The 24645-nt window shown below is 38.5% G+C and overlaps 2 protein-coding genes across 2 annotated transcripts in view; one reads left to right on the top strand and one right to left on the bottom strand.

Moving 5' to 3' along the window:
* LOC123870154 overlaps positions 1-23348 on the bottom strand; it is a 27843-nt gene extending 4495 nt beyond the window's left edge. The window contains exons 1-3 of the mRNA XM_045913340.1: positions 22922-23348; positions 20753-20961; positions 19698-20293 (exon numbers count right to left, since the gene is read on the bottom strand). Of these exons, the coding sequence (XP_045769296.1) occupies positions 19698-20293; positions 20753-20961; positions 22922-23016 (900 nt within the window). The 5' untranslated portion in view covers positions 23017-23348. The remainder of the gene's footprint in view (positions 1-19697; positions 20294-20752; positions 20962-22921) is intronic.
* Positions 1-24505, top strand: part of LOC123870159 (blood vessel epicardial substance-like) — an 83157-nt gene extending 58652 nt beyond the window's left edge. The window contains exon 7 of the mRNA XM_045913346.1: positions 23344-24505. The gene's annotated coding sequence lies outside the window, so the exon portion shown is untranslated. The remainder of the gene's footprint in view (positions 1-23343) is intronic.
* Positions 24506-24645: the final 140 nt, after the last annotated feature.

The raw sequence follows: 24645 nt of genomic DNA, 5'->3' as shown, positions 1-24645 counted from the left end.
TGTCTATCTCGGAGGCTATAAAAGATGGAAGAGTGGTATCTTGGCAAGAGATGATCAGGGTCCGAAGGTCTACTCGGTGGAACAAACCCTGCATGCTCGCGGACCACTTTAGTGGTCCGCGCACCCACGCAACCTACTTTATTAACCTCAACTACCCCGTTTTTACAAAAAATGATATGGATGTCGTTTTCAGGGTTTTCCAGGGTGCTGATTTTGATAATGACATTCATTTTTAAATCCAAGATGGCGGATTTATATTTTCTACAAAAAATAGAAATGCCTGTCATTTTATGGGTTTTTTCGGGGTGAATTAATCGGGGTTAATAAATAAATTTAGTTTTATATAATAAAGTCTACCTTACCACGTCACGCGAGCTGCTTTAGCAGCTCGCGCACCGAGCAAAACACTAGTTATACTATATATAGCTCAATTACCACTGACTGACTGACTCATTGACATAATTGTTCTCCTAGAAAGAGACGGAAAATGATATAATGATGTAGGGGAGATGTGGTCGGATTCGGGAGTCCTCTGGGGAAAAATTATGACATTTCGGAAAAACAAGATGGCGGCCGACGTGATTTTTGCAGCTCCGTTGTTTTCCAACCGATTTCGTTGAATTTTGCAATATTTGAAGAAAATAGTAAACGATTAATAGGAAATGTCGAAAAAATTGAAAAAACAAGATGGCGGCCGAGCTGGAGCGTTTTCAAAATTTTCATTTTTCGATCCCTAACCGCGGCGCCACTGATCCGAAACGGAGAAGTCGAGGATAATTATTTTTTCGTGTTGCGCCCACGATTATCCTGTATTTTGACAAAACGGGAGTGGTTTTTAAAAATTCAAGATGGCGGCTGTCATGGCGGCCGTTAAGTTAGAGGTACCAAAAATCCCAATTTTAAAATTAAATTTTTTCCCAGTCGACGACGTCGGACCGTTTCGGTTTCTATGAAGCGGTTGTACGTATAGACTCGAGGTATATATCGGTGGGAAAAAATTACCCCATTTTTAGGGAAATTTCAAGATTTTTGCGAAATTGTAAAAAATCGAAATACGGACTTTTCGCAAAATCCGAGTATGAGCGATTATGTGTTTTGATTGTACAAATGACATTTGGGTATTTTTGTCGCCGGAGACTGGCAACACTGGAATTTATCAAAAAAAAAGTGATTTTCGACATTGTCTTTTTTCAGGGACGATCATTTCGCGTGGGTGCGAGCGAGAGGAGAGATTGAAACGTCATCGGGAGCGGTATATCCTGTAGTTAATAGGAAAGTTGTAAAATTATCTAATTTGCTTCTGCAAAAAGAGTTGGTGGCCATTTTGTATTTTCTTCAAATTTTCCGAAATTTTGATCACGTTTTTGAGGCAGTTGGCAACATTTTGGAAAGTCGACATGTATGAATCGATTGTGTGACTCAACCAGCAGTATCGAAATATGTAAACAGTGTTGCCACATTTGGGGAGATTTTCGAGATTTTCCCCAAAAACTACTCCTGTAAAATTTTGTATGAAATTTTTTTTTTCACTGATGGTTTCGTATAGAAAACAAAAAAAAAATCGAGGAAAAATTTGGAAATAGCTGATGATCGAGGATGTCGGAAACGGGTGAAGGGTCCGCTCAAGGTATTGAAGATAGGTGGGGGGTGCTCGACCAAATGTCATTCATGACATCATCCAATTGCCAAAAAGCTGAAAAAAAATTCAAAATGGCGAAGAAAAGATGGCCGCCATACAAATTTCGCCGGCGTCCAGCTCGGAGGGTATAAAAGATGGAGGTGTGGTTTCTTGGCAAAAGAGGATCAGGATCCAAAGGTCTACTCGATGAATAGAAAAAAATTCAAAATGGCGGAATTTATTTTCCCATACATTTTGTATGGCGAATATTGAATGTCTCATTCTCCTAGAAAGAGACGGAAAACGATACGATAATGTAGGGGAGATGTGTTCGGGTGGGGGAGGCGAGTAGGGAAAAATTATGACATTTCAGAAAAACAAGATGGCGACCGACGTGATTTTTGCAACTCTTTTGTTTTCCAACCGATTTCGTTGAAACTCGCAACCTATGAAGAAAGTAGTAAACGATTAATAAAAAAAGTGGAAAATTTTGGATAAACAAGATGGCCGCCGTACAAATTTCGTCGTTGTCTATCTCGGAGGCTATAAAAGATGGAAGAGTGGTTTCTTCGCAAAAGATGATCAGGGTCCGGAGGTCTACTCAATGAAACAAACTCTGCATGCTCGCGGACCACTTTAGTGGTCCGCGCACCCACGCACCCTACTTTATTAACCTCAACTACCCCGTTTTTATAAAAAATGATATGGATGTCGTTTTCAGAGTTTCCCAGGGTGCTGATTTTGATAACGACATTTATTTTGAAATCAAAGATGGCGGTCATGCATTTTTTAAGAAAAAAATCGATATGGGTGTCGTTTTATGGTGTTTTTGGGGTGAATTTTGAATCTTAATAAATAAATTTGTTTTAATACTTATCAACCTAACCACGTCACGCGAGCTGCTTTAGCAGCTCGCGCACCGAGCAAAACACTAGTTATACTATATATAGCTCAATTACCACTGACTGACTGACTCATTGACATAATTGTTCTCCTAGAAAGAGACGGAAAATGATATAATGATGTAGGGGAGATGTGGTCGGATTCGGGAGTCCTCTGGGGAAAAATTATGACATTTCGGAAAAACAAGATGGCGGCCGACGTGATTTTTGCAGCTCCGTTGTTTTCCAACCGATTTCGTTGAATTTTGCAATATTTGAAGAAAATAGTAAACGATTAATAGGAAATGTCGAAAAAATTGAAAAAACAAGATGGCGGCCGAGCTGGAGCGTTTTCAAAATTTTCATTTTTCGATCCCTAACCGCGGCGCCACTGATCCGAAACGGAGAAGTCGAGGATAATTATTTTTTCGTGTTGCGCCCACGATTATCCTGTATTTTGACAAAACGGGAGTGGTTTTTAAAAATTCAAGATGGCGGCTGTCATGGCGGCCGTTAAGTTAGAGGTACCAAAAATCCCAATTTTAAAATTAAATTTTTTCCCAGTCGACGACGTCGGACCGTTTCGGTTTCTATGAAGCGGTTGTACGTATAGACTCGAGGTATATATCGGTGGGAAAAAATTACCCCATTTTTAGGGAAATTTCAAGATTTTTGCGAAATTGTAAAAAATCGAAATACGGACTTTTCGCAAAATCCGAGTATGAGCGATTATGTGTTTTGATTGTACAAATGACATTTGGGTATTTTTGTCGCCGGAGACTGGCAACACTGGAATTTATCAAAAAAAAAGTGATTTTCGACATTGTCTTTTTTCAGGGACGATCATTTCGCGTGGGTGCGAGCGAGAGGAGAGATTGAAACGTCATCGGGAGCGGTATATCCTGTAGTTAATAGGAAAGTTGTAAAATTATCTAATTTGCTTCTGCAAAAAGAGTTGGTGGCCATTTTGTATTTTCTTCAAATTTTCCGAAATTTTGATCACGTTTTTGAGGCAGTTGGCAACATTTTGGAAAGTCGACATGTATGAATCGATTGTGTGACTCAACCAGCAGTATCGAAATATGTAAACAGTGTTGCCACATTTGGGGAGATTTTCGAGATTTTCCCCAAAAACTACTCCTGTAAAATTTTGTATGAAATTTTTTTTTTCACTGATGGTTTCGTATAGAAAACAAAAAAAAAATCGAGGAAAAATTTGGAAATAGCTGATGATCGAGGATGTCGGAAACGGGTGAAGGGTCCGCTCAAGGTATTGAAGATAGGTGGGGGGTGCTCGACCAAATGTCATTCATGACATCATCCAATTGCCAAAAAGCTGAAAAAAAATTCAAAATGGCGAAGAAAAGATGGCCGCCATACAAATTTCGCCGGCGTCCAGCTCGGAGGGTATAAAAGATGGAGGTGTGGTTTCTTGGCAAAAGAGGATCAGGATCCAAAGGTCTACTCGATGAATAGAAAAAAATTCAAAATGGCGGAATTTATTTTCCCATACATTTTGTATGGCGAATATTGAATGTCTCATTCTCCTAGAAAGAGACGGAAAACGATACGATAATGTAGGGGAGATGTGTTCGGGTGGGGGAGGCGAGTAGGGAAAAATTATGACATTTCAGAAAAACAAGATGGCGACCGACGTGATTTTTGCAACTCTTTTGTTTTCCAACCGATTTCGTTGAAACTCGCAACCTATGAAGAAAGTAGTAAACGATTAATAAAAAAAGTGGAAAATTTTGGATAAACAAGATGGCCGCCGTACAAATTTCGTCGTTGTCTATCTCGGAGGCTATAAAAGATGGAAGAGTGGTTTCTTCGCAAAAGATGATCAGGGTCCGGAGGTCTACTCAATGAAACAAACTCTGCATGCTCGCGGACCACTTTAGTGGTCCGCGCACCCACGCACCCTACTTTATTAACCTCAACTACCCCGTTTTTATAAAAAATGATATGGATGTCGTTTTCAGAGTTTCCCAGGGTGCTGATTTTGATAACGACATTTATTTTGAAATCAAAGATGGCGGTCATGCATTTTTTAAGAAAAAAATCGATATGGGTGTCGTTTTATGGTGTTTTTGGGGTGAATTTTGAATCTTAATAAATAAATTTGTTTTAATACTTATCAACCTAACCACGTCACGCGAGCTGCTTTAGCAGCTCGCGCACCGAGCAAAACACTAGTTATATTATACTATATATAGCTCAATTACCACTCACTGACTCACTCACTCATTGACATAATTGTTCTCCTAGAAGGAGACGGAAAATGATATAGTGATGTAAGGGAGTTGTGTTCGGTTTCGGGAACCCTCTGGGGAAAAATTATGACATTTCAGAAAAACAAGATGGCGGCCGGTGTGATTTTTGCAGCTCCTTTGTTTTTTAAGGGACTCCGTTCAAATTCGCAACTATTAAAGAATGTAGTAAACGGTTAACAAAAAATGTAGAAAAAATTGGAAAAACAAGATGGCGGCCGAGCCGTAGCGTTTTAAAATTTTTGATTTTTCGACCCCGAACCGCGGCGCCACAGATCCGAAACGGGGTAATCGAGGATAATTATTTTTTCTGGTTTCGCCCACGATTATCCTGTATTTTGACAGAACGGGAGTGGTTTTTAAAAATTCAAGATGGCGGCTGTCATGGAGGCCGTTTTGTTCGAGGTACGAAAAAACGCAATTTTAAAAGTTAAATATCTCAAAGTTGACAACATCGGAGCGATTCGGTTTCTATGAAGCGATTGTACGTATAGACTCGGGGTATAGATTGGAGGAAAAAAATTACCCCACTTTTAGGGAAATTTCAAGATTTTCGGGAAATTGTAAAAAATCGAAATACGCACTTTTAGCAAAATCCGAGTATGAGCGATTACGTGTTTTGCTCGTAAAAATGACATTTGGGTATTTTTGTCGCCGGAGACTGGCAACACTGGAATTTATCAAAGAAAAAGTGATTTTCGACACGGTCTTTTTCACGGTATCCCCTTTCGCGTGGGTGCGAGCGAGAGGAAAGATTGAAACGTCATCGGTAGCGGTATATCCTGTAGTTAATAGGAAAATTATGAAACCGTGTAAAATTTTTCTGTGAAACGAGTTGGCGGCCATTTTGTATTTTTTTTTATTTTTCGAAATTTTGACCACGTTTTTGAGGCAGTTGGCAACATTTTGGAAAGTCAATATGTATGAATCGATTGTGTATCTCGGCTGGCAGTATGGAAATATGCAACCGGTGTTGCCACTTTTGGGTAGATTTTCGAGATTTTCAACTAAGAAACTCCTGTAAAATTTTGTATGAAAAATTTTTTTTTCACTGATGGTGTCGTATAGAAAACAAAAAGTTAGTAAGCCAAAATTATGGAGAGAGCTGATGATTGAGGATATCGGAGACGGATGAAGGGCCCGCTTAAGGTATTGAAGATAGGTGGGGGGTGCTTGAGCAAATGTCATTCATGACGACATCCAATTGCCAAAAAGCTGAAAAAAAATTCAAAATGGCGAAGAAAAGATGGCCGCCATACAAATTTCGCCGGTGTCCAGCTCGGAGGGTATAAAAGATGGAAGTGTGGTTTCTTGGCAAAAGAGGATTAGGATCCGAAGGTCTACTCGATGAATAGAAAAAAAAAACAAAATGGCGGAATTTATTTTTTCATACATTTTGTATGACGAATATTGAATGCCTCATTCTCCTAGAAAGAGACAAGAAACGATACGATGATGTTCGGAAGATATGTTTGGGTGCGGGATGGAAGTCGGGAAAAATTATGACATTTCAGAAAAACAAGATGGCGGCCGACGTAATTTTTGCAACTCTTTTGTTTTCCAACCGATTTCGTTGAAACTCGCAATCTTTGAAGAATGTACTAAACGATTAATAGAAAAAGTGGAAAATTTTGGAAAAACAAGATGGCCGCCATACAAATTTCGTCGGTGTCCATCTCGGAAGGTATAAAAGATAGAAGAGTGGTTTCTTGGCAAAAGATGATCAGGATCGGAAGATCTACTCAGTGAAACAAACTCTGCATGCTCGCGGACCACTTTAGTGGTCCGCGCACCCACGCACCCTACTAAAATATTATCCTAATTTACAAAAAATAATATGGATATCGTTTTCAGGGTTTTCCAGGGTGCTGATTTTGATAATGACATTTATTTTGAAATCCAAGATGGCGGACTTACATTTTCTACAAAAAATAGAAATGCCTGTCATTTTATGGGGGTTTTCGGGGTGGATTATGTATCTTTATAGATCAATTTGGTTTCATATAATAAAGTTAACCTTACCACGTCACGTGAGCTGCTTTAGCAGCTCGCGCACCGAGCAAAACACTAGTTATACTATATATAGCTCGATTACCACTCACTGACTCATTGACATAATTGTTCTCCTAGAAGGAGACGGAAAATGATATAATGATGTAGGGGAGTTGTGTTTGGTTTCCAAAACCCTCTGGGGAAAAATTATGACATTTCGGAAAAACAAGATGGCGGCCGATGTGATTTTTGCAGCTCCTTTGTTTTTTAAGGGACTCCGTTCAAACTCGCAATTATCAAAGAATGTAGTAAACGGTTAAGAGAATATGTGAAAAAAATTGGAAAAACAAGATGGCGGCCGAGCCGTAGCGTTTTAAAATTTTTGATTTTTCGACCCCGAACCGCGGCGCCACAGATCCGATACGGAGTAATCGAGGATAATTATTTTTTTTTGTTTCGCCCATGATTATCCTGTATTTTGACAGAACGGGAGTGGTTTTTAAAAATTCAAGATGGCGACTGTCATGGCGGCCGTTTTATTCGAGGTACGAAAAAACGCAATTTTAAAAGTTAAATATCTCAAAGTTGGCAAAATCGGAGCGATTCGGCTTCTATCAAGCGATTATACGTATAGGCTCGAGGTATCGATTGGAGGAAAAAAATTACCCCATTTTTAGGGAAATTTCAAGATTTTCGGGAAATTGTAAAAAATCGAAATACGGACTTTTCGCAAAATTCGAGTATGAGCGATTATGTGTTATGCTTGTACAAATGACTTTTGGGTATTTTTGTTGCCGGAGACTGGCAACACTAGAATTTATCAAAGAAAAAGTGATTTTCGACATGGTCTTTTTCACGGTATCCCCTTTCGCGTGGGTGCGAGCAAGAGGAAAGATTGAAACGTCATCGGGAGCGGTATATTCTGTAGTTAATAGGAAAATTATAAAACCGTGTAAAATCTTTCTGTGAAACGAGTTGGCGGCCATTTTGTATTTTTTTTAATTTTTCGAAATTTTGATCACGTTTTTGAGGCAGTTGGCAACATTTTGGAAAGTCAGAATGTATGAATCGATTGTGTATCTCGGCTTGCAGTATGGAGATATGCAACCGGTGTTGCCACTTTTGGGGAGATTTTCGAGATTTTCAACTAGAAAACTCCTGTAAAATTTTGTATGAAAATTTTTTTTTTCACTGATGGTGTCAGATAGAAAACAAAAACTTAGTAAGCCAAAATTATGGAGAGAGCTGATGATTGAGGATATCGGAGACGGGTGAAGGGCCCGCTTAAGGTATTGAAGATAGGTGGAGGGTGCTCGAGCAAATGTCATTCATGACATCATCCAATTGCCAAAAAGCTGAAAAAAAATTCAAAATGACGAAGAAAAGATGGCCGCCATACAAATTTCGCCGGTGTCCAGCTCGGAGGGTATAAAAGATGGAAGTGTGGTTTCTTGGCAAGAGATGATCAGGGTCCGAAGGTCTACTCGATGAATAGAAAAAAAATTCAAAATGGCGGAATTTATTTTCCCATACATTTTGTATGGCGAATATTGAATGTCTCATTCTCCTAGAAAGAGACAGAAAACGATACATTGATGTAAGGGAGATATGTTTGGATGCGTGATATGAGTAGGGGAAAATTATGACATTTCAGAAAAACAAGATGGCGGCCTATATGATTTTTGCAACTCTTTTGTTTTCCAACCGATTTCGTTGAAACTCGCAATCTTTGAAGAGTGTTGTAAACGATTGATAGACAAATTGGAATAATTTGGAAAAACAAGATGGCCGCTGTACAAATTTCGTCGGTGTCTATCTCGGAGGCTATAAAAGATGGAAAAGTCGTTTCTTGGAAAAAGATGATCAGGATCAGAAGGTCTTCTCGGTGAAAGAATCTCTGCATGCTCGCGGACCACTTTAGTGGTCCGCGCACCCACGCACCCTACTTTATTAACCTCGACTACCCCGTATTTACAAAAAATGATATGGATATCGTTTTTAGAGTTTTCCAGGGTGCTGGTTTTGATAACGACATTCCTTTTCAAATCCAAGATGGCGAACATGCACTTTTAAGAAAAAATCTGATATGGGTGTCGTTTTATAGGTATTGCAGAGTGAATTGCGTATCTTAATAAATAAATTCTGTTTAATACAATATAGTAAAACCTAACCACGTCACGCGAGCTGCTTTAGCAGCTCGCGCACCGAGCGAAACACTAGTTATATTATACTATATATAGCTCGATTACCACTCACTCACTGACTGACTCATTGACATAATTGTTCTCCTAGAAAGAGACGGAAAATGATATAATGATGTAGGGGAATTGTGTTCGGATTCGGGAACCCTCTGGGGAAAAATTATGACATTTCAGAAAAACAAGATGGCGGCCGAGGAGATTTTTGCAGCTCCGTTGTTTTCCAACCGATTTCGTTGAATTTTGCAACCTTTGAAGAAAATAGTAAACGATTAATGGGCAATGTCGAAAAAATTGAAAAAACAAGATGGCGGCCGAGCTGGAGCGTTTTCAAAATTTTCATTTTTCGACCCCTAACCGCGGCGCCACAGATCCGAAACGGGAAATTGAAACTAATAATTTTTTTCTGGTTTCGTCTACGATTATCCTGAATTTTGACGGAATGAAAGTGGTTTTTAAAAATTCAAGATGGCGGCTGTCGTGGCGGCCGTTTTGTTCGAGGTACGAAAAAACGCAATTTTAAAAGTTAAATATCTCAAAGTTGGCAAGATCGGAGCGATTCGGCTTCTATGAAGCGGTTGTACGTATAGACTCTAGGTATAGATCGGTGGGAAAAAATTACCCCGTTTTTAGGGAAATTTCAAGATTTTCGGGAAATTGTAAAAAATCGAAATACGCACTTTTAGCAAAACTCAAGTATGAGCGATTACGTGTTTTGCTCGTACAAATGACATTTGGGTATTTTTGTCACCGGAGACTGGCAACACTGGAATTTATCAAAGTAAAAGTGATTTTCGACACGGTCTTTTTCACGGTATCCCCTTTCGTGTGGGTGCGAGCGAGAGGAAAGATTGAAACGTTATCGGGCGCGGTATATCCTGTAGTTAATAGGAAAATTATGAAACCGTGTAAAATCTTTCTGTGAAACGAGTTGGCGGCCATTTTGTATTTTTTTTTATTTTTTGAAATTTTGACCACGTTTTTGAGGCAGTTGGCAACATTTTGGAAAGTCAGTATGTATGAATCGATTGTGTATCTCGGCTTGCAGTATGGAGATATGCAACCGGTGCTGCCACTTTAGGGGAGATTTTCGAGATTTTCAACTAAGAAACTCCTGTAAAATTTTGTATGAAAAATTTTTTTTTCACTGATGGTGTCGTATAGAAAACAAAAAGTTAGTAAGCCAAAATTATGGAGAGGGCTGATGATTGAGGGTTTCGGAAACGGGTGAAGGGCCCGCTTAAGGTATTGAAGATAGGTGGGGGGTGCTCGAGCAAATGTCATTCATGACGTCATCCAATTGCCAAAAAGCTGGAAAAAAAATCAAAATGGCGAAGAAAAGATGGCCGCCATACAAATTTTGCCGGTGTCCAGCTCGGAGGGTATAAAAGATGGAAGTGTGGTTTCTTGGCAAGAGATGATCAGGGTCCAAAGGTCTACTCGATGAATAGAAAAAAAATTCAAAATGGCGGATTTTTTTTCCCCATAGGAAATGTATGGCGAATATTGAATGTCTCATTCTCCTAGAAAGAGACGGAAAACGATACGATAATGTAAGACAGATGTGATTGGCTGGTGGAAGCAAGTAGGGAAAAATTATGACATTTCAGAAAAACAAGATGGCGACCGACGTGATTTTTGCAACTCTTTTGTTTTCCAACCGATTTCGTTGAAACTCACAATCTTTGAAGAAAGTAGTAAACGATTGATAGAAAAAGTGGAATTTTTTGGAAAAACAAGATGGCCGCCGTACAAATTTCGTCGGTGTCTATCTCGGAGGCTATAAAAGATGGAAGAGTGGTTTCTTGGAAAAAGATGATCAGGATCCGAAGGTCTACTCGGTGAAACAAACTCTGCATGCTCGCGGACCACTTTAGTGGTCCGCGCACCCACGCACCATACTAAATTATTATCCTAATTTACAAAAAATAATATGGACATCGTATGGACATCGATTTCAGGGTTTTTCTGGGTGCTGATTTTGATAATGACATTTATTTTCAAATCCAAGATGGCGGACTTACATTTTCTACAAAAAATAGAAATGGCTGTCATTTTATGGGGTTTTTCGGGGTGAATTATGTATCTTAATAAATCAATTTGGTTTTATATAATAAAGTTTAGCTTACCACGTCACGTGAGCTGCTTTAGCAGCTCGCGCACCGAGCAAAAACTAGTTATACTATATATAGCTCAATTACCACTGACTGACTGACTCATTGACATAATTGTTCTCCTAGAAAGAGACGGAAAATGATATAATGATGTAGGGGAGATGTGGTTGGATTCGGGAGTCCTCTGGGGAAAAATTATGACATTTCGGAAAAACAAGATGGCGGCCGACGTGATTTTTGCAGCTCCGTTGTTTTCCAACCGATTTCGTTGAATTTTGCAATCTTTGAAGAAAATAGTAAACGATTAATGGGAAATGTCGAAAAAATTGAAAAAACAAGATGGCGGCCGAACCGTAGCGTTTTCAAAATTTTGATTTTTCGACCCCGAACCGCGGCGCCACAGATCCGAAACGGGGTAATCGAGGATAATTATTTTTTCTGGTTTCGCCCACGATTATCCTGTATTTTGACAGAACGGGAGTGGTTTTTAAAAATTCAAGATGGCCGCTGTCATGGCGGCCGTTTTGTTCGAGGTACGAAAAAACGCAATTTTAAAAGTTAAATATCTCAAAGTTGGCAACATCGGAGCGATTCGGCTTCTATGAAGCGGTTGTACGTATAGGCTCGAGGTATAGATCGGTGGGAAAAAATTACCCCATTTTTAGGGAAATTTCAAGATTTTCGGGAAATTGTAAAAAATCGAAATACGCACTTTTAGTAAAATCCGAGTATGAGTGATTACGTGTTTTGCTCGTACAAATGACATTTGGGTATTTTTGTCACCGGAGACTGGCAACACTGGAATTTATCAAAGTAAAAGTGATTTTCGACACGGTCTTTTTCACGGTATCCCCTTTCGCGTGGGTGCGAGCGAGAGGAAAGATTGAAACGTCATCGGGCGCGGTATATCCTGTAGTTAATAGGAAAATTATGAAACCGTGTAAAATCTTTCTGTGAAACGAGTTGGCGGCCATTTTGTATTTTTTTTAATTTTTCGAAATTTTGATCACGTTTTTGAGGCAGTTGGCAACATTTTGGAAAGTCAGTATGTATGAATCGATTGTCTATCTCGGCTGGCAGTATGGAGATATGCAACCGGTGTTGCCAGTTTTGGGGAGATTTTCGAGATTTTCAACTAAGAAACTCCTGTAAAATTTTGTATGAAAAATTTTTTTTTCACTGATGGTGTTATATAGAAAACAAAAACTTAGTAAGCCAAAATTATGGAGAAAGCTGATGATTGAGGATATCGGAGACGGGTGAAGGGTCCGCTCAAGGTATTGAAGATAGGTGGGGGGTGCTCGACCAAATGTCATTCATGACGTCATCCAATTGCCAAAAAGCTGAAAAAAAATTCAAAATGGCGAAGAAAAAATGGCCGCCATACAAATTTTGCCGGTCTCCAGCTCGGAGGGTATCAAAGATGGAAGTGTGGTTTCTTGGCAAAAGAGGATCAGGATCCGAAGGTCTACTCGATGAACAGAAAAAAAATTCAAAATGGCGGAATTTAATTTTCCATACATTTTGTATGGCGAATATTGAATGTCTCATTCTCCTAGAAAGAGACAGAAAACGATACATTGATGTATTGGAGATATGTTTGGATGCGCGATATGAGTAGGGGAAAATTATGACATTTCAAAAAAACAAGATGGCGGCCTATATGATTTTTGCAACTCTTTTGTTTTCCAACCGATTTCGTTGAAACTCGCAATTTTTGAAGAATGTAGTAAACGATTAATAGAAAAAGTGGAAAATTTTGGAAAAACAAGATGGCCGCCGTACAAAATTCGTCGGTGTCTATCTCGGAGGCTATAAAAGATGGAAGAGTGGTTTCTTGGCAAAAGATGATCAGAGTCCGAAGGTCTACTCGGTGGAACAAACGCTGCATGCTCGCGGACCACTTTAGTGGTCCGCGCACCCACGCACCCTACTAAATTATTATCCTAATTTACAAAAAATAATATGGATATCGTTTTCAGGGTTTCGAGGGTGTTGATTTTGATAACGACATTTATTTTCAAATCCAAGATGGCGGACTTACATTTTCTACAAAAAATAGAAATGCCTGTCATTTTATGGGGTTTTTCGGGGTGAATTATCTTAATAAATCAATTTGGTTTTATGTAATAAAAGTTAACCTTACCACGTCACGTGAGCTGCTTTAGCAGCTCGCGCACCGAGCAAAACACTAGTTATACTATATATAGCTCAATTACCACTGACTGACTCACTGACTCATTGACATAATTGTTCTCCTAGAAGGAGACGGAAAATGATATAATGATGTGGGGGAGTTGTGTTCGGTTTCGGGAACCCTCTGGGGAAAAATTATGACATTTCGGAAAAACAAGATGGCGGCCGACGTGATTTTTGCAGCTCCGTTGTTTTCCAACCGATTTTGTTGAATTTTGCAAACTTTGAAGAAAGGAGTAAATGGTTAACAGAAAATGTGGAAAAAATTGGAAAAACAAAATGGCGGCCGAGCCGTAGCGTTTTAAAATTTTTGATTTTTCGACCCCGAACCGCGGCGCCACAGATCCGAGACGGGGTAATCGAGGATAATTATTTTTTTGGTTTCGCCCACGATTATCCTGTATTTTGACAAAACGGGAGTGGTTTTTAAAAATTCAAGATGGCGGCTGTCATGGCGGCCGTTTTGTTCGAGGTACGAAAAAACGCAATTTTAAAAGTTAAATATCTCAAAGTTGGCAACATCGGAGCGATTCGGTTTTTATGAAGCGATTGTACGTATAGGCTCGAGGTATAGATTGGAGGAAAAAAATTACCCCATTTTTAGGGAAATTTCAAGATTTTCGGGAAATTGTAAAAAATCGAAATACGCACTTTTAGCAAAATCCGAGTATGAGCGATTACGTGTTTTGCTCGTGCAAATGACATTTAGGTATTTTTGTCGCCGGCGACTGGCAACACTAGAATTTATCAAAGCAAAAGTGATTTTCGACATGGTCTTTTTTAGGGGCGATCGGTTCGCCTGCGTGCGAGCGAGATGAGAGATTGAAACGTCATCGGGAGCGGTATATCCTGTAGTTAATAGGAAAATTATGAAACCGTATAAAATCTTTCTGTGAAACGAGTTGGCGGCCATTTTGTATTTTTTTTAATTTTTCGAAATTTTGATCGCGTTTTTGAGGCAGTTGGCAACATTTTGGAAAGTTAACATGTATGAATCGATTGTGTATCTCGGCTGGCAGTATGGAGATATGCAACCGGTGTTGCCACTTTTGGGGAGATTTTCGAGATTTTCAACTAAGAAACTCCTGTAAAATTTTGTATGAAAATTTTTTTTTTCACTGATGGTGTCGTATAGAAAACAAAAAGTTAGTAAGCCAAAATTATGGAGAGAGCTGATGATTGAGGGTTTCGGAGACGGGTGAAGGGTCCGCTCAAGGTATTGAAGATAGGTGGGGGGTGCTCGACCAAATGTCATTCATGACGTCATCCAATTGCCAAAAAGCTGAAAAAAAATTCAAAATGGCGAAGAAAAGATGGCCGCCATACAAATTTCGCTGGTGTCCAGCTCGGAAGGTATAAAAGATGGAAGTAAGGTTTCTTAGCAAGAGATGATCAGAATCCGAAGGTCTACTCGATGAATAGAAAAAAAATCCAAAATGGCGGAACTTTTTTTTCCATACATTTTATATGGCGAATATTGAATGCCTTATTCTCTTAGAAAGAGACAGAAAACGATACATTGATGTATGGGAGATGTGTTTGGATGGGGGAGGCGAGTAGGGGAAAATTATGACATTTCAGAAAAACAAGATGGCGGCCTATATGATTTTTGCAACTCTTTTGTTTTCCAACCGATTTCGTTGAAACTCGCAATCTTTGAAGAATGTAGTAAACGATTAATAGAAAAAGTGAAAAATTTTGGAAAAACAAGATGGCCGCCGTACAAATTTCGTCGGTGTCTATCTCGGAGGCTATAAAAGATGGAAGTGTGGTTTCTTGGCAAAAGATGATCAGGGTCCGAAGGTCTACTCGGTGGAACAAACTCTGCATGCTCGCGGACCACTTTAGTGGTCCGCGCACCCACGCACCCTACTTTATTAACCTCAACTACCCCGTTTTTACAAAAAATGATATGGATGTCGTTTTCAGAGTTTGCCAGGATGCTCATTTTGATAACGACATTTATTTTTAAATCCAAGATGGCGGACATGCATTTTTTAAGAAAAAAATTGATATGGGTGTCGTTTTATGGTGTTTTCGCGGTGAATTTTGTATCTTAATAACTCGATTCGGTTTAATACAATAAAGCTTAACATTACCACGTCACGCGAGCTGCTTTAGCAGCTCGCGCACCGAGCAAAACACTAGTTATACTATATATAGCTCAATTACCACTGACTGACTGACTCATTGACATAATTGTTCTCCTAGAAAGAGAAGGAAAATGATATAGTGATGTAAGGGAGTTGTGTTCGGGTGGGGGAGTCGACTGGGGAAAAATTATGACATTTCGGAAAAACAAGATGGCGGCCGAGGTGATTTTTGCAGCTCCGTTGTTTTTCAACCGATTTCGTTGAATTTTGCAAACTTTGAAGAATGTAGTAAACGGTTAACAGAAAATGTGGAAAAAATTGGAAAAACAAAATGGCGGCCGAGCCGTAGCGTTTTCAAAATTTTCATTTTTCGACCCCGAACCGCGGCGCCACAGATCCGAGACGGGGTAGTCGAGGATAATTATTTTTTCCTATTTCACCCACGATTATCCTGTATTTTGACAGAAAGGGAGTGGTTTTTAAAAATTCAAGATGGCGGCTGTCATGGCGGCCGTTTTGTTCGAGGTACGAAAAAACGCAAGTTTAAAATTCGAATATCTCAAAGTTGGCAACATCGGAGCGATTCGGCTTCTATGAAGCGGTTGTACGTATAGACTCGAGGTATAGATCGGTGGGAAAAAATTACCCCATTTTTGGGGAAATTTCAAGATTTTCGGGAAATTGTAAAAAATCGAAATACGCACTTTTAGCAAAATCCGAGTATGAGTGATTACGTGTTTTGCTTGTACAAATGACATTTGGGTATTTTTGTCACCGGAGACTGGCAACACTGGAATTTATCAAAGTAAAAGTGATTTTCGACACGGTCTTTTTCACGGTATCCCCTTTCGCGTGGGTGCGAGCGAGAGGAAAGATTGAAACGTCATCGGGCGCGGTATATCCTGTAGTTAATAGGAAAATTATGAAACCGTGTAAAATCTTTCTGTGAAACGAGTTGGCGGCCATTTTGTATTTTTTTTTATTTTTCGAAATTTTGACCACGTTTTTGAGGCAGTTGGCAACATTTTGGAAAGTCGACATATATCAATCGATTGTGTGACTCAACCAGCAGTATCGAAATATGTAAACAGTGTTGCCACATTTGGGGAGATTTTCGAGATTTTCCCCAAAAACTCCTCCTGTAAAATTTTGTATGAAATTATTTTTTTTCACTGATGGTTTCGTATAGAAAACAAAAAAAAAATCGAGGAAAAATTTGGAAATAGCTGATGATTGAGGATGTCGGAGACGGGTGAAGGGTCCGCTCAAGGTATTGAAGATAGGTGGGGGGTGCTCGACCAAATGTCATTTATGACATCATCCAATTGCCAAAAAGCTGAAAAAAAATTCAAAATGGCGAAGAAAAGATGGCCGCCATACAAATTTCGCCGGCGTCCAGCTCGGAGGGTATAAAAGATGGAGGTGTGGTTTCTTGGCAAAAGAGGATCAGGATCCAAAGGTCTACTCGATGAATAGAAAAAAAATTCAAAATGGCGGAATTTATTTTCCCATACATTTTGTATGGCGAATATTGAATGTCTCATTCTCCTAGAAAGAGACGGAAAACGATACGATAATGTAGGAGAGATGTGTTCGGGTGGGGGAGGCGAGTAGGGAAAAATTATGACATTTCAGAAAAACAAGATGGCGACCGACGTGATTTTTGCAACTCTTTTGTTTTCCAACCGATTTCGTTGTAACTCACAATCTTTGAAGAACGTAGTAAACGATTAATAGAAAAAGTGGAAAAATTTGGAAAAACAAGATGGCCGCCATACAAACTTCGTCGGTGTCTATCTCGGAAAGTATAAAAGATGGAAGAGTGGTTTCTTGGCAAAAGATGATCAGGATCCAAAGGTCTACTCGGTGGAACAAACTCTGCATGCTCGCGGACCACTTTAGTGGTCCGCGCACGCACGCACCCTACCTTATTAACCTCAACTACCCCGTTTTTACAAAAAATGATATGGATGTCGTTTTCAGGGTTTTCCAGGGTGCTGATTTTGATAACGACATTTATTTTGAAATCCAAGATGGCGGTCATGCATTTTTTAAGAAAAAAATCGATATGGGTGTCGTTTTATGGTGTTTTTGGGGTGAATTTTGAATCTTTATAAATAAATTCGTTTTAATACTTATCAACCTAACCACGTCACGCGAGCTGCTTTAGCAGCTCGCGCACCGAGCAAAACACTAGTTATACTATATATAGCTCGATTACCACTGACTCACTGACTCATTGACATAATTGTTCTCCTAGAAAGAGACGGAAAATGATATAATGATGTAGGGGAGATGTGTTCGGATGCGGGATTCGACTGGGGAAAAATTATGACATTTCGGAAAAACAAGATGGCGGCCGATGTGATTTTTGCAGCTCCGTTGTTTTCCAATCGATTTTGTTAAATTTTGCAAACTTTGTAGAAAGTAGTAAACGATTAATGGGAAATGCCGAAAAAATTGAAAAAACAAGATGGCGGCCGAGCCGTAGCGTTTTGAAAATTTTGATTTTTCGACCCCGAACCGCGGCGCCACAGGTCCAAGACGGGGTAGTCGAGGATAATTATTTTTTCCTATTTCGCCCACGATTATCCTGTATTTTGACAGAAAGGGAGTGGTTTTTAAAAATTCAAGATGGCGGCTGTCATGGCGGCCGTTTTGTTCGAGGTACGAAAAAACGCAATTTTAAAATTCGAATATCTCAAAGTTGTCAACATCGGAGCGATTCGGCTTCTATCAAGCGATTGTACGTATAGACTCGAGGTATAGATTGAAGGGAAAAAATTACCCCATTTTTTGGAGAAATTTCAAGATTTTCGGGAAATTGTAAAAAATCGAAATACGCACTTTTAGCAAAATTCGAGTATGAGCGATTACGTGTTTTGCTCGTGCAAATGACATTTAGGTATTTATGTCGCCGAGGACTGGCAACACTGGAATTTATCGAAGCAAAAGTGATTTTCGACATTGTCTTTTTTCAGGGACGATCATTTCGCGTGGGTGCGAGCGAGATGAGAGATTGAAACGTCATCGGGAGCGGTAAATCCTGTAGTTAATGGGAAAGCTGTACAACGATGTAATTTATTTCTGCAAAACGAGTTGGCGGCCATTTTGTATTTTTTTTAATTTTTCGAAATTTTGATCACGTTTTTGAGGCAGTTGGCAACATTGTGGAAAGTTAACATGTATGAATCGATTGTGTATCTCGGCTGGCAGTATCGAGATATGCAAACCGGTGTTGCCACTTTTGGGGAGATTTTCGAGATTTTCAACTAAGAAACTCCTGTAAAATTTTGTATGAAAATTTTTTTTTTCACTGATGGTGTCGTATAGAAAACAAAAAGTTAGTAAGCCAAAATTATGGAGAGAGCTGATGATTGAGGGTTTCGGAGACGGGTGGAGGGCCCGCTTAAGGTATTGAAGATAGGTGGGGGGTGCTCGAGCAAATGTCATTTGTGACGTCATCCAATTGCCAAATAGCTGGAAAAAAATTCAAAATGGCGAAGAAAAGATGGCCGCCATACAAATTTCGCCGGTGTCCAGCTCGGAGGGTATAAAAGATGGAGGTGTGGTTTCTTGGCAAGAGATGATCAGGGTCCGAAGGTCTACTCGATGAGTAGAAAAAAAATTCAAAATGGCGGAATTTATTTTTACATACATTTTGTATGGCGATTATGAATGTCTCATTCTCCTAGAAAGAGACGGAAAACGATACATTGATGTATCGGAGATATGTTCGGACGCGCGATATGCATAGGGAAAAATTATGACAATTCAGAAAAACAAGATGGCGACTGACGTGATTTTTGCAACACTTTTGTTTTCCAACCGATTTCGCTGAAACTCACAATCTTTGAAGAAAGTACCAAACGATTAATAGAAAAAGTGGAAAATTTTGGAAAAACAAGATGGCCGCCGTACAAATTTCGTCGGTGTCTATCTCGGAGGCTATAAAAGATGGAAGAGTGGTTTCTTGGCAAAAGATGATCAGGGTCCGAAGGTCTACTCGGTGAAACAAACTCTGCATGCTCGCGGACCACTTTAGTGGTCCGCGCACCCACGCACCCTACTAAATTATTATCCTAATTTACAAAAAAATAATATGGATATCGTTTTCAGGGTTTTCCAGGGTGCTGATTTTGATAATGACATTTATTTTCAAATCCAAGATGGCGGACTTACATTTTCTACAAAAAATAGAAATGCCTGTCATTTTATGGGGTTTTTCGGGGTGAATTATGTATCTTAATAAATCAATTTGGTTTTATATAATAAAGTTAACCTTACCACGTCACGTGAGCTGCTTTAGCAGCTCGCGCACCGAGCAAAAACTAGTATATCTATATAGGACTGTGGGTGTATTATCTGTTCCATGTTCTTTACTTCTTTTTCTATTAATCCAAATACCCTATCCGCGGGCAAAAATGAGTGCCCGGGCACTGGAAATATCAGCTCTATTGTTTTAAGGTTTCTGTGAGCTTCATTTACTAGCCAATATGAGAGCATGGCAATCATGGTACTATTTTTATTTTGAGAGCCACAGCCATCTCCCATTAATCTTAGAACTTTTTTGCCTTCCAAGTTACAATTTTTAAGAAAAAAATATAAAGCTGATGCAATTTCGTTAGACGATTTTCTGTGCGTGTTTTCAGTCCAACAATTTATGTAAACATTTTCTTTGGAAATGTTCTGAGTCTCGTTTCCTTTTACTATTGTAAAATTATAGATGTACAGTTGGCGACTATAGTATGCCGACTGATCAGGCACTTTCGGTAGCACCTGATTTTTTTGACAATCAAAACTAATGGTCAATCTGCTAGGATCGTACTCCTTCAAAAACCTGTGAAAGCATTTCGCCTTCAATTTATGCAGCCTTAGTTCACCTATTAAATGGGCCTTTTTTGTAGAGTCCTGTTCATGTTTGATTCTCTCTGTAAATGATAAACATTTCGAGCATACGTCTACCCTTGGGGTAACAAAGCCAATGTTGTAAGATCTATTAAATATATTTCTAAAGAAACATTGCCGAACTTTTAAGTGCTCGTCGCATTTTTGGTTGTACATTCGCCACATTTTACGAATATTGAGTTCCGATGGAACATATTTACGTACAGAGGTAGCCGAGCGACAGTAGTGGGACTCAATACATTTAAAAGATTCTATGAACTGCATAACTGCCGTTTTTTTACCCACATTTTTGATGGATGTTCGGTCTCCACCACGATTCTCCTGAGGAGGTTTGCCAGAAGTATAATAATTTTTAGCAATTGTACGGATTCTATGTTCCGTAATGCTTAATACTCTTTTAAATAATTTTTGACATACTTGCATTATTGTATAGGGTTTTTGGAACTGTCGAATGTAAAGTCTAGTGTGACATATCAATTCACCTCTCTTGCGCTCACCACGCTTCTTCCGGGATGGTACCTTTACCTTCATATATTTAAGTATAAAGTTGTCTTGAAAGTTTTTCTCTGGTTTAGAGTAAAAGGCCTCGCGAAACTTTCTGAGATCTTGGGATGTTAGTTTGGAGCAGTTCATTAACTTGCTCTTATGTGTACAAGAGATGGATAAATTTGGTAGATTCTTCGGCATATACCTAAAATCAAAACAATAACGAATGTTACAAGACAACATAATTGCTAGGACAAAAATCCTATGACTTCATATTTCAAAGACTGCGCTGATTTCCACCAAACAAAATAAACAATGTTATTTATTAATAAATCTAATTATTACTAAAAATTTACTAATTTGTCAAATTTTACATCTGATCTTATAAAAGAAGTAGATAGTGGCCAGCAGATCGATGCTATATATACAGACTTCAGCCACGCGTTCGACAAAGTTGACCACTCACTTCTCGTTGACAAGCTTTCTCAGTACGGTATCGGGATCCCCCTCATATATTGGTTTGAATCATACTTAAAGCAGAGATCCCAATCAGTCACTGTGAATGGTTACGAATCCATTAGTTACCTAGCTCAATCTGGTGTACCTCAAGGTTCCCATTTAGGGCCATTGCTGTTTCTGGCGTTTATTAATGACATTTCCGCTGAAGTGAAAAATTGTTCTTGTTCCCTGTTTGCAGATGACTTGAAAATTTATAAACCGATCAAGTCGCAAAATGATATAAAGTTAATACAAGACGATCTTAATAGAATCATTGAGTGGTGTCATGTCAATAGTATGACTCTTAATGCTAGCAAATGTTTTCATGTAAAATACACAAGAAAGAAAAAACCACTTGTCTCTAGTTACTCAATTGGTAATGTTGTGTTGCAAGAGTTACCTGAGATTAAAGACTTAGGAGTCACTATTGATAAAAAGTTAAATTTCAGATCACATGTGAACAATATTACTAATAAAGCCGCTCAGCTCTTGGGATTTTTAAAACGTAATACGAAGGGATTCTCAATTAAAACTAAAATTATTTTATATAATGCCTTAGTGAGAAGTTGTCTTGAATTTGCCAGTATTATTTGGAATCCAACTTATAATGTGCATTCTCAACGCATTGAAAGTATACAACGTGCCTTCACTCGCCACTTGGCTTTTCATGTCAGTGGCATCTCACACAGACAACCATATATTCAGCGACTGGCCAAGTTTAAAATGACATCTCTTCGAAGCAGGCGGGAAATACTTGACTTGTGCTTTCTATACAAATTATTACAAAATAAAATTAAATGTAGTAATCTCCTCAATCGGATATCCTTGTCTATTCCGCGTAGGAACACCCGTAGCTGTATATCCCCTAAAATCTTCTATATACCTTTCGTTAAATCACATCTCGGAAACCAAGCCCCAATTATACGTATGTGTGCTAAATATAATGAGCTATCTAAAACGATACCTGGCATCGACATATTCCATGACTCGGCTATTGCCTTCAAAAAAAAACTCACCGACCATATTTTATCCAAAGCTAACTGACTGTATTTTTTAGTACTTAACCTTTGTTTAACTTAGCTATAGTCATTTTATTTTTATTTCTTATAATGTAATTATGTTTCATATACCTTTTATTTAAGTACCTACTTGTATGTATCTATTATATCTGTTAAGTCTATTGTAATATAAAGTTTACTGGCGCTCTACAAAAATGTTGTGGGCGCTAGTTATTGATATACATATCGGTCATGTAATAGTTTGTAAGTTAGTATATATAAAATGTTAAATATGTATATTGTTAGCGTCCCTTAATAAATAAATAAAAAAAAAATAAATAAATAAATTACCAAACCAACCCACTCAAAAGAAAACAGCCAAGTGCGCGTCAGGTAGGGTTCTATAAAATAGTATTCAATTGATACAAATTAAATAAAAAATAATGAAAATATTAAGTAATAATATAATTGCAGTATGCAATAATATAATTACTTATAATATTATTGCCTATTTTTAGTTTTCTTGGATAAAATGACAAAATAAAAGAAGTCCTGTTAAAATCGACTTTCATATTTAACTAAAGTCTAAACACTATCGCATAAACACATCCCACCAAGGTCTCAAAATTGGTCTCAAAACACTATACGTAAACGCTTTGAAATCATTACCTTTCACGTTTTTTTATGTTGCGTTTCCAATGCGCAGGGTCCCTTATCCTTTTTCTGGCTCTATTTGGAGCCACTGGTGTGATGTTAACCTCCATAAGCACTCGAAAATTAATAAAAACTGGTTCTGGAAATCTAAGCGTGTTCACAGAAACTTGATCACGGCCGCCATGACAGTATGGCGCTATATTCGCATCTCATTGGCTCAATTCAACAGTGGCGCGTTTGCACCTGATATTAGTCTTCAAACAGGCGCTTTTGCATTTTACCGACGATTTTGACTGCAATTTAATACTGTTTAGAGGCGCTTATGGCCCAAAATGTTATTTCACATTTGTTTAGCCCGAACGTGTCTTTTCACGCATACAAATATTTGATTTTGTGAATTTTATGCAAAGAGGCGGTTTTGCTTTTAGACCCCTCAGTTACATTACGTTCGCAACTACTTGACATTTGTGATTGGCTCGCAGCCACTTCTGATTGGCCGACACTGTCTCACGATTGGCTAAAATGTACAGATGCAGTGTGAATGCTATAAATTCAACCAATCACAAACATTGTTAATGTAGCAATTTATAAGGACATCTTCCGTGCTGGTTTGCGAAATGTTGGATGAAATGCACTTAATACTTTTCCATCTAGATTGGAACATACTTGACTTACATGAAAGACAGTCAAGGTAAAACTTGGCCATTAATCGACCTGACCTCAAAACAAATATTATTGCTAATTGCTTGAAGTATGGATTAACACCAGGAGTGTTGGCAGCAATTCTCCGAAGCAAAGCGTTGGTGTTTATTGTATTGTACGAAATATCCGTATAATGCCGTCCTTTTCCACATACAACGTTGTGAAAAGGAAGGCACTATTCATAGATCTAGCTAGCAATTTAAGATATCGTACAATAGAATTGACAACATTATCTATGGTTTATTGCTGTTTCCATGATCTCGCTCTATCCACACGCTACCGTGCAATACCAGGAACCACCAGGGGCATTTGCCAAAAAAGACCATACATCTTTTTTATTAACTGATACTTATCAACAGATCATTATCTATTAACTTTTGAGATTTTGTATCTCGCTAACGTGGATAGAATTCGAGCGTCGAAACTCGAAACACTTAGGCATTAGAGTAAAATGCATCTACAAATAGAGTGTTCATTAAGTTATAGTCTGCATTAGGTTGCGTTTTTCTGTTCTATTTAGCGATGTGATTTATAAAAGTGGTAACTAGTACTGTATAATGCATTTTGAGAACTCACTCGCCATTTTGAATATGTGTCAACTGTCATGTCAAAAGTAGTAAGTACGGTTTGTATGGTTCAAGTTTAAATCAAACTTGTGACATGACACTTTTGACACAAGAGTTAAAATGGCGAATGAGATCTCAAAATATATTCGCTATTAACTGTTATCGCATGGTTGGGTGTAGGATACCTCTTTGGAATGCCTTACCGAATTGCCATTTGTGATGATGATGATGATGATGATGAGGGTGTGATGTAAATTATGAATGTGTGGATTATATCATTGTAGTACATGTTGAAATGAATAGAGATACAAAGTAAACAACAAATTGTGTATAAAATTGTTTTATTTCTGCCTATTTCCTATTATTGCAATAAACTGGGTAAACAACAATAAATATTGTAAATAGTAAAGTCGCTTTCCGTCTAACTTAAAGGCAGTTAAGTGAAAAAGTAATTTTTCAGTTACAGGTGAA

The sequence above is a fragment of the Maniola jurtina genome, chromosome 12 (assembly GCF_905333055.1).
Source record: "Maniola jurtina chromosome 12, ilManJurt1.1, whole genome shotgun sequence".
NCBI classification, from domain to species: Eukaryota; Metazoa; Arthropoda; class Insecta; order Lepidoptera; family Nymphalidae; genus Maniola; species Maniola jurtina.
The sequence above is the reverse complement of the archived record's forward strand: the minus strand, read 5'-3'. Positions and strand labels throughout refer to the sequence as shown.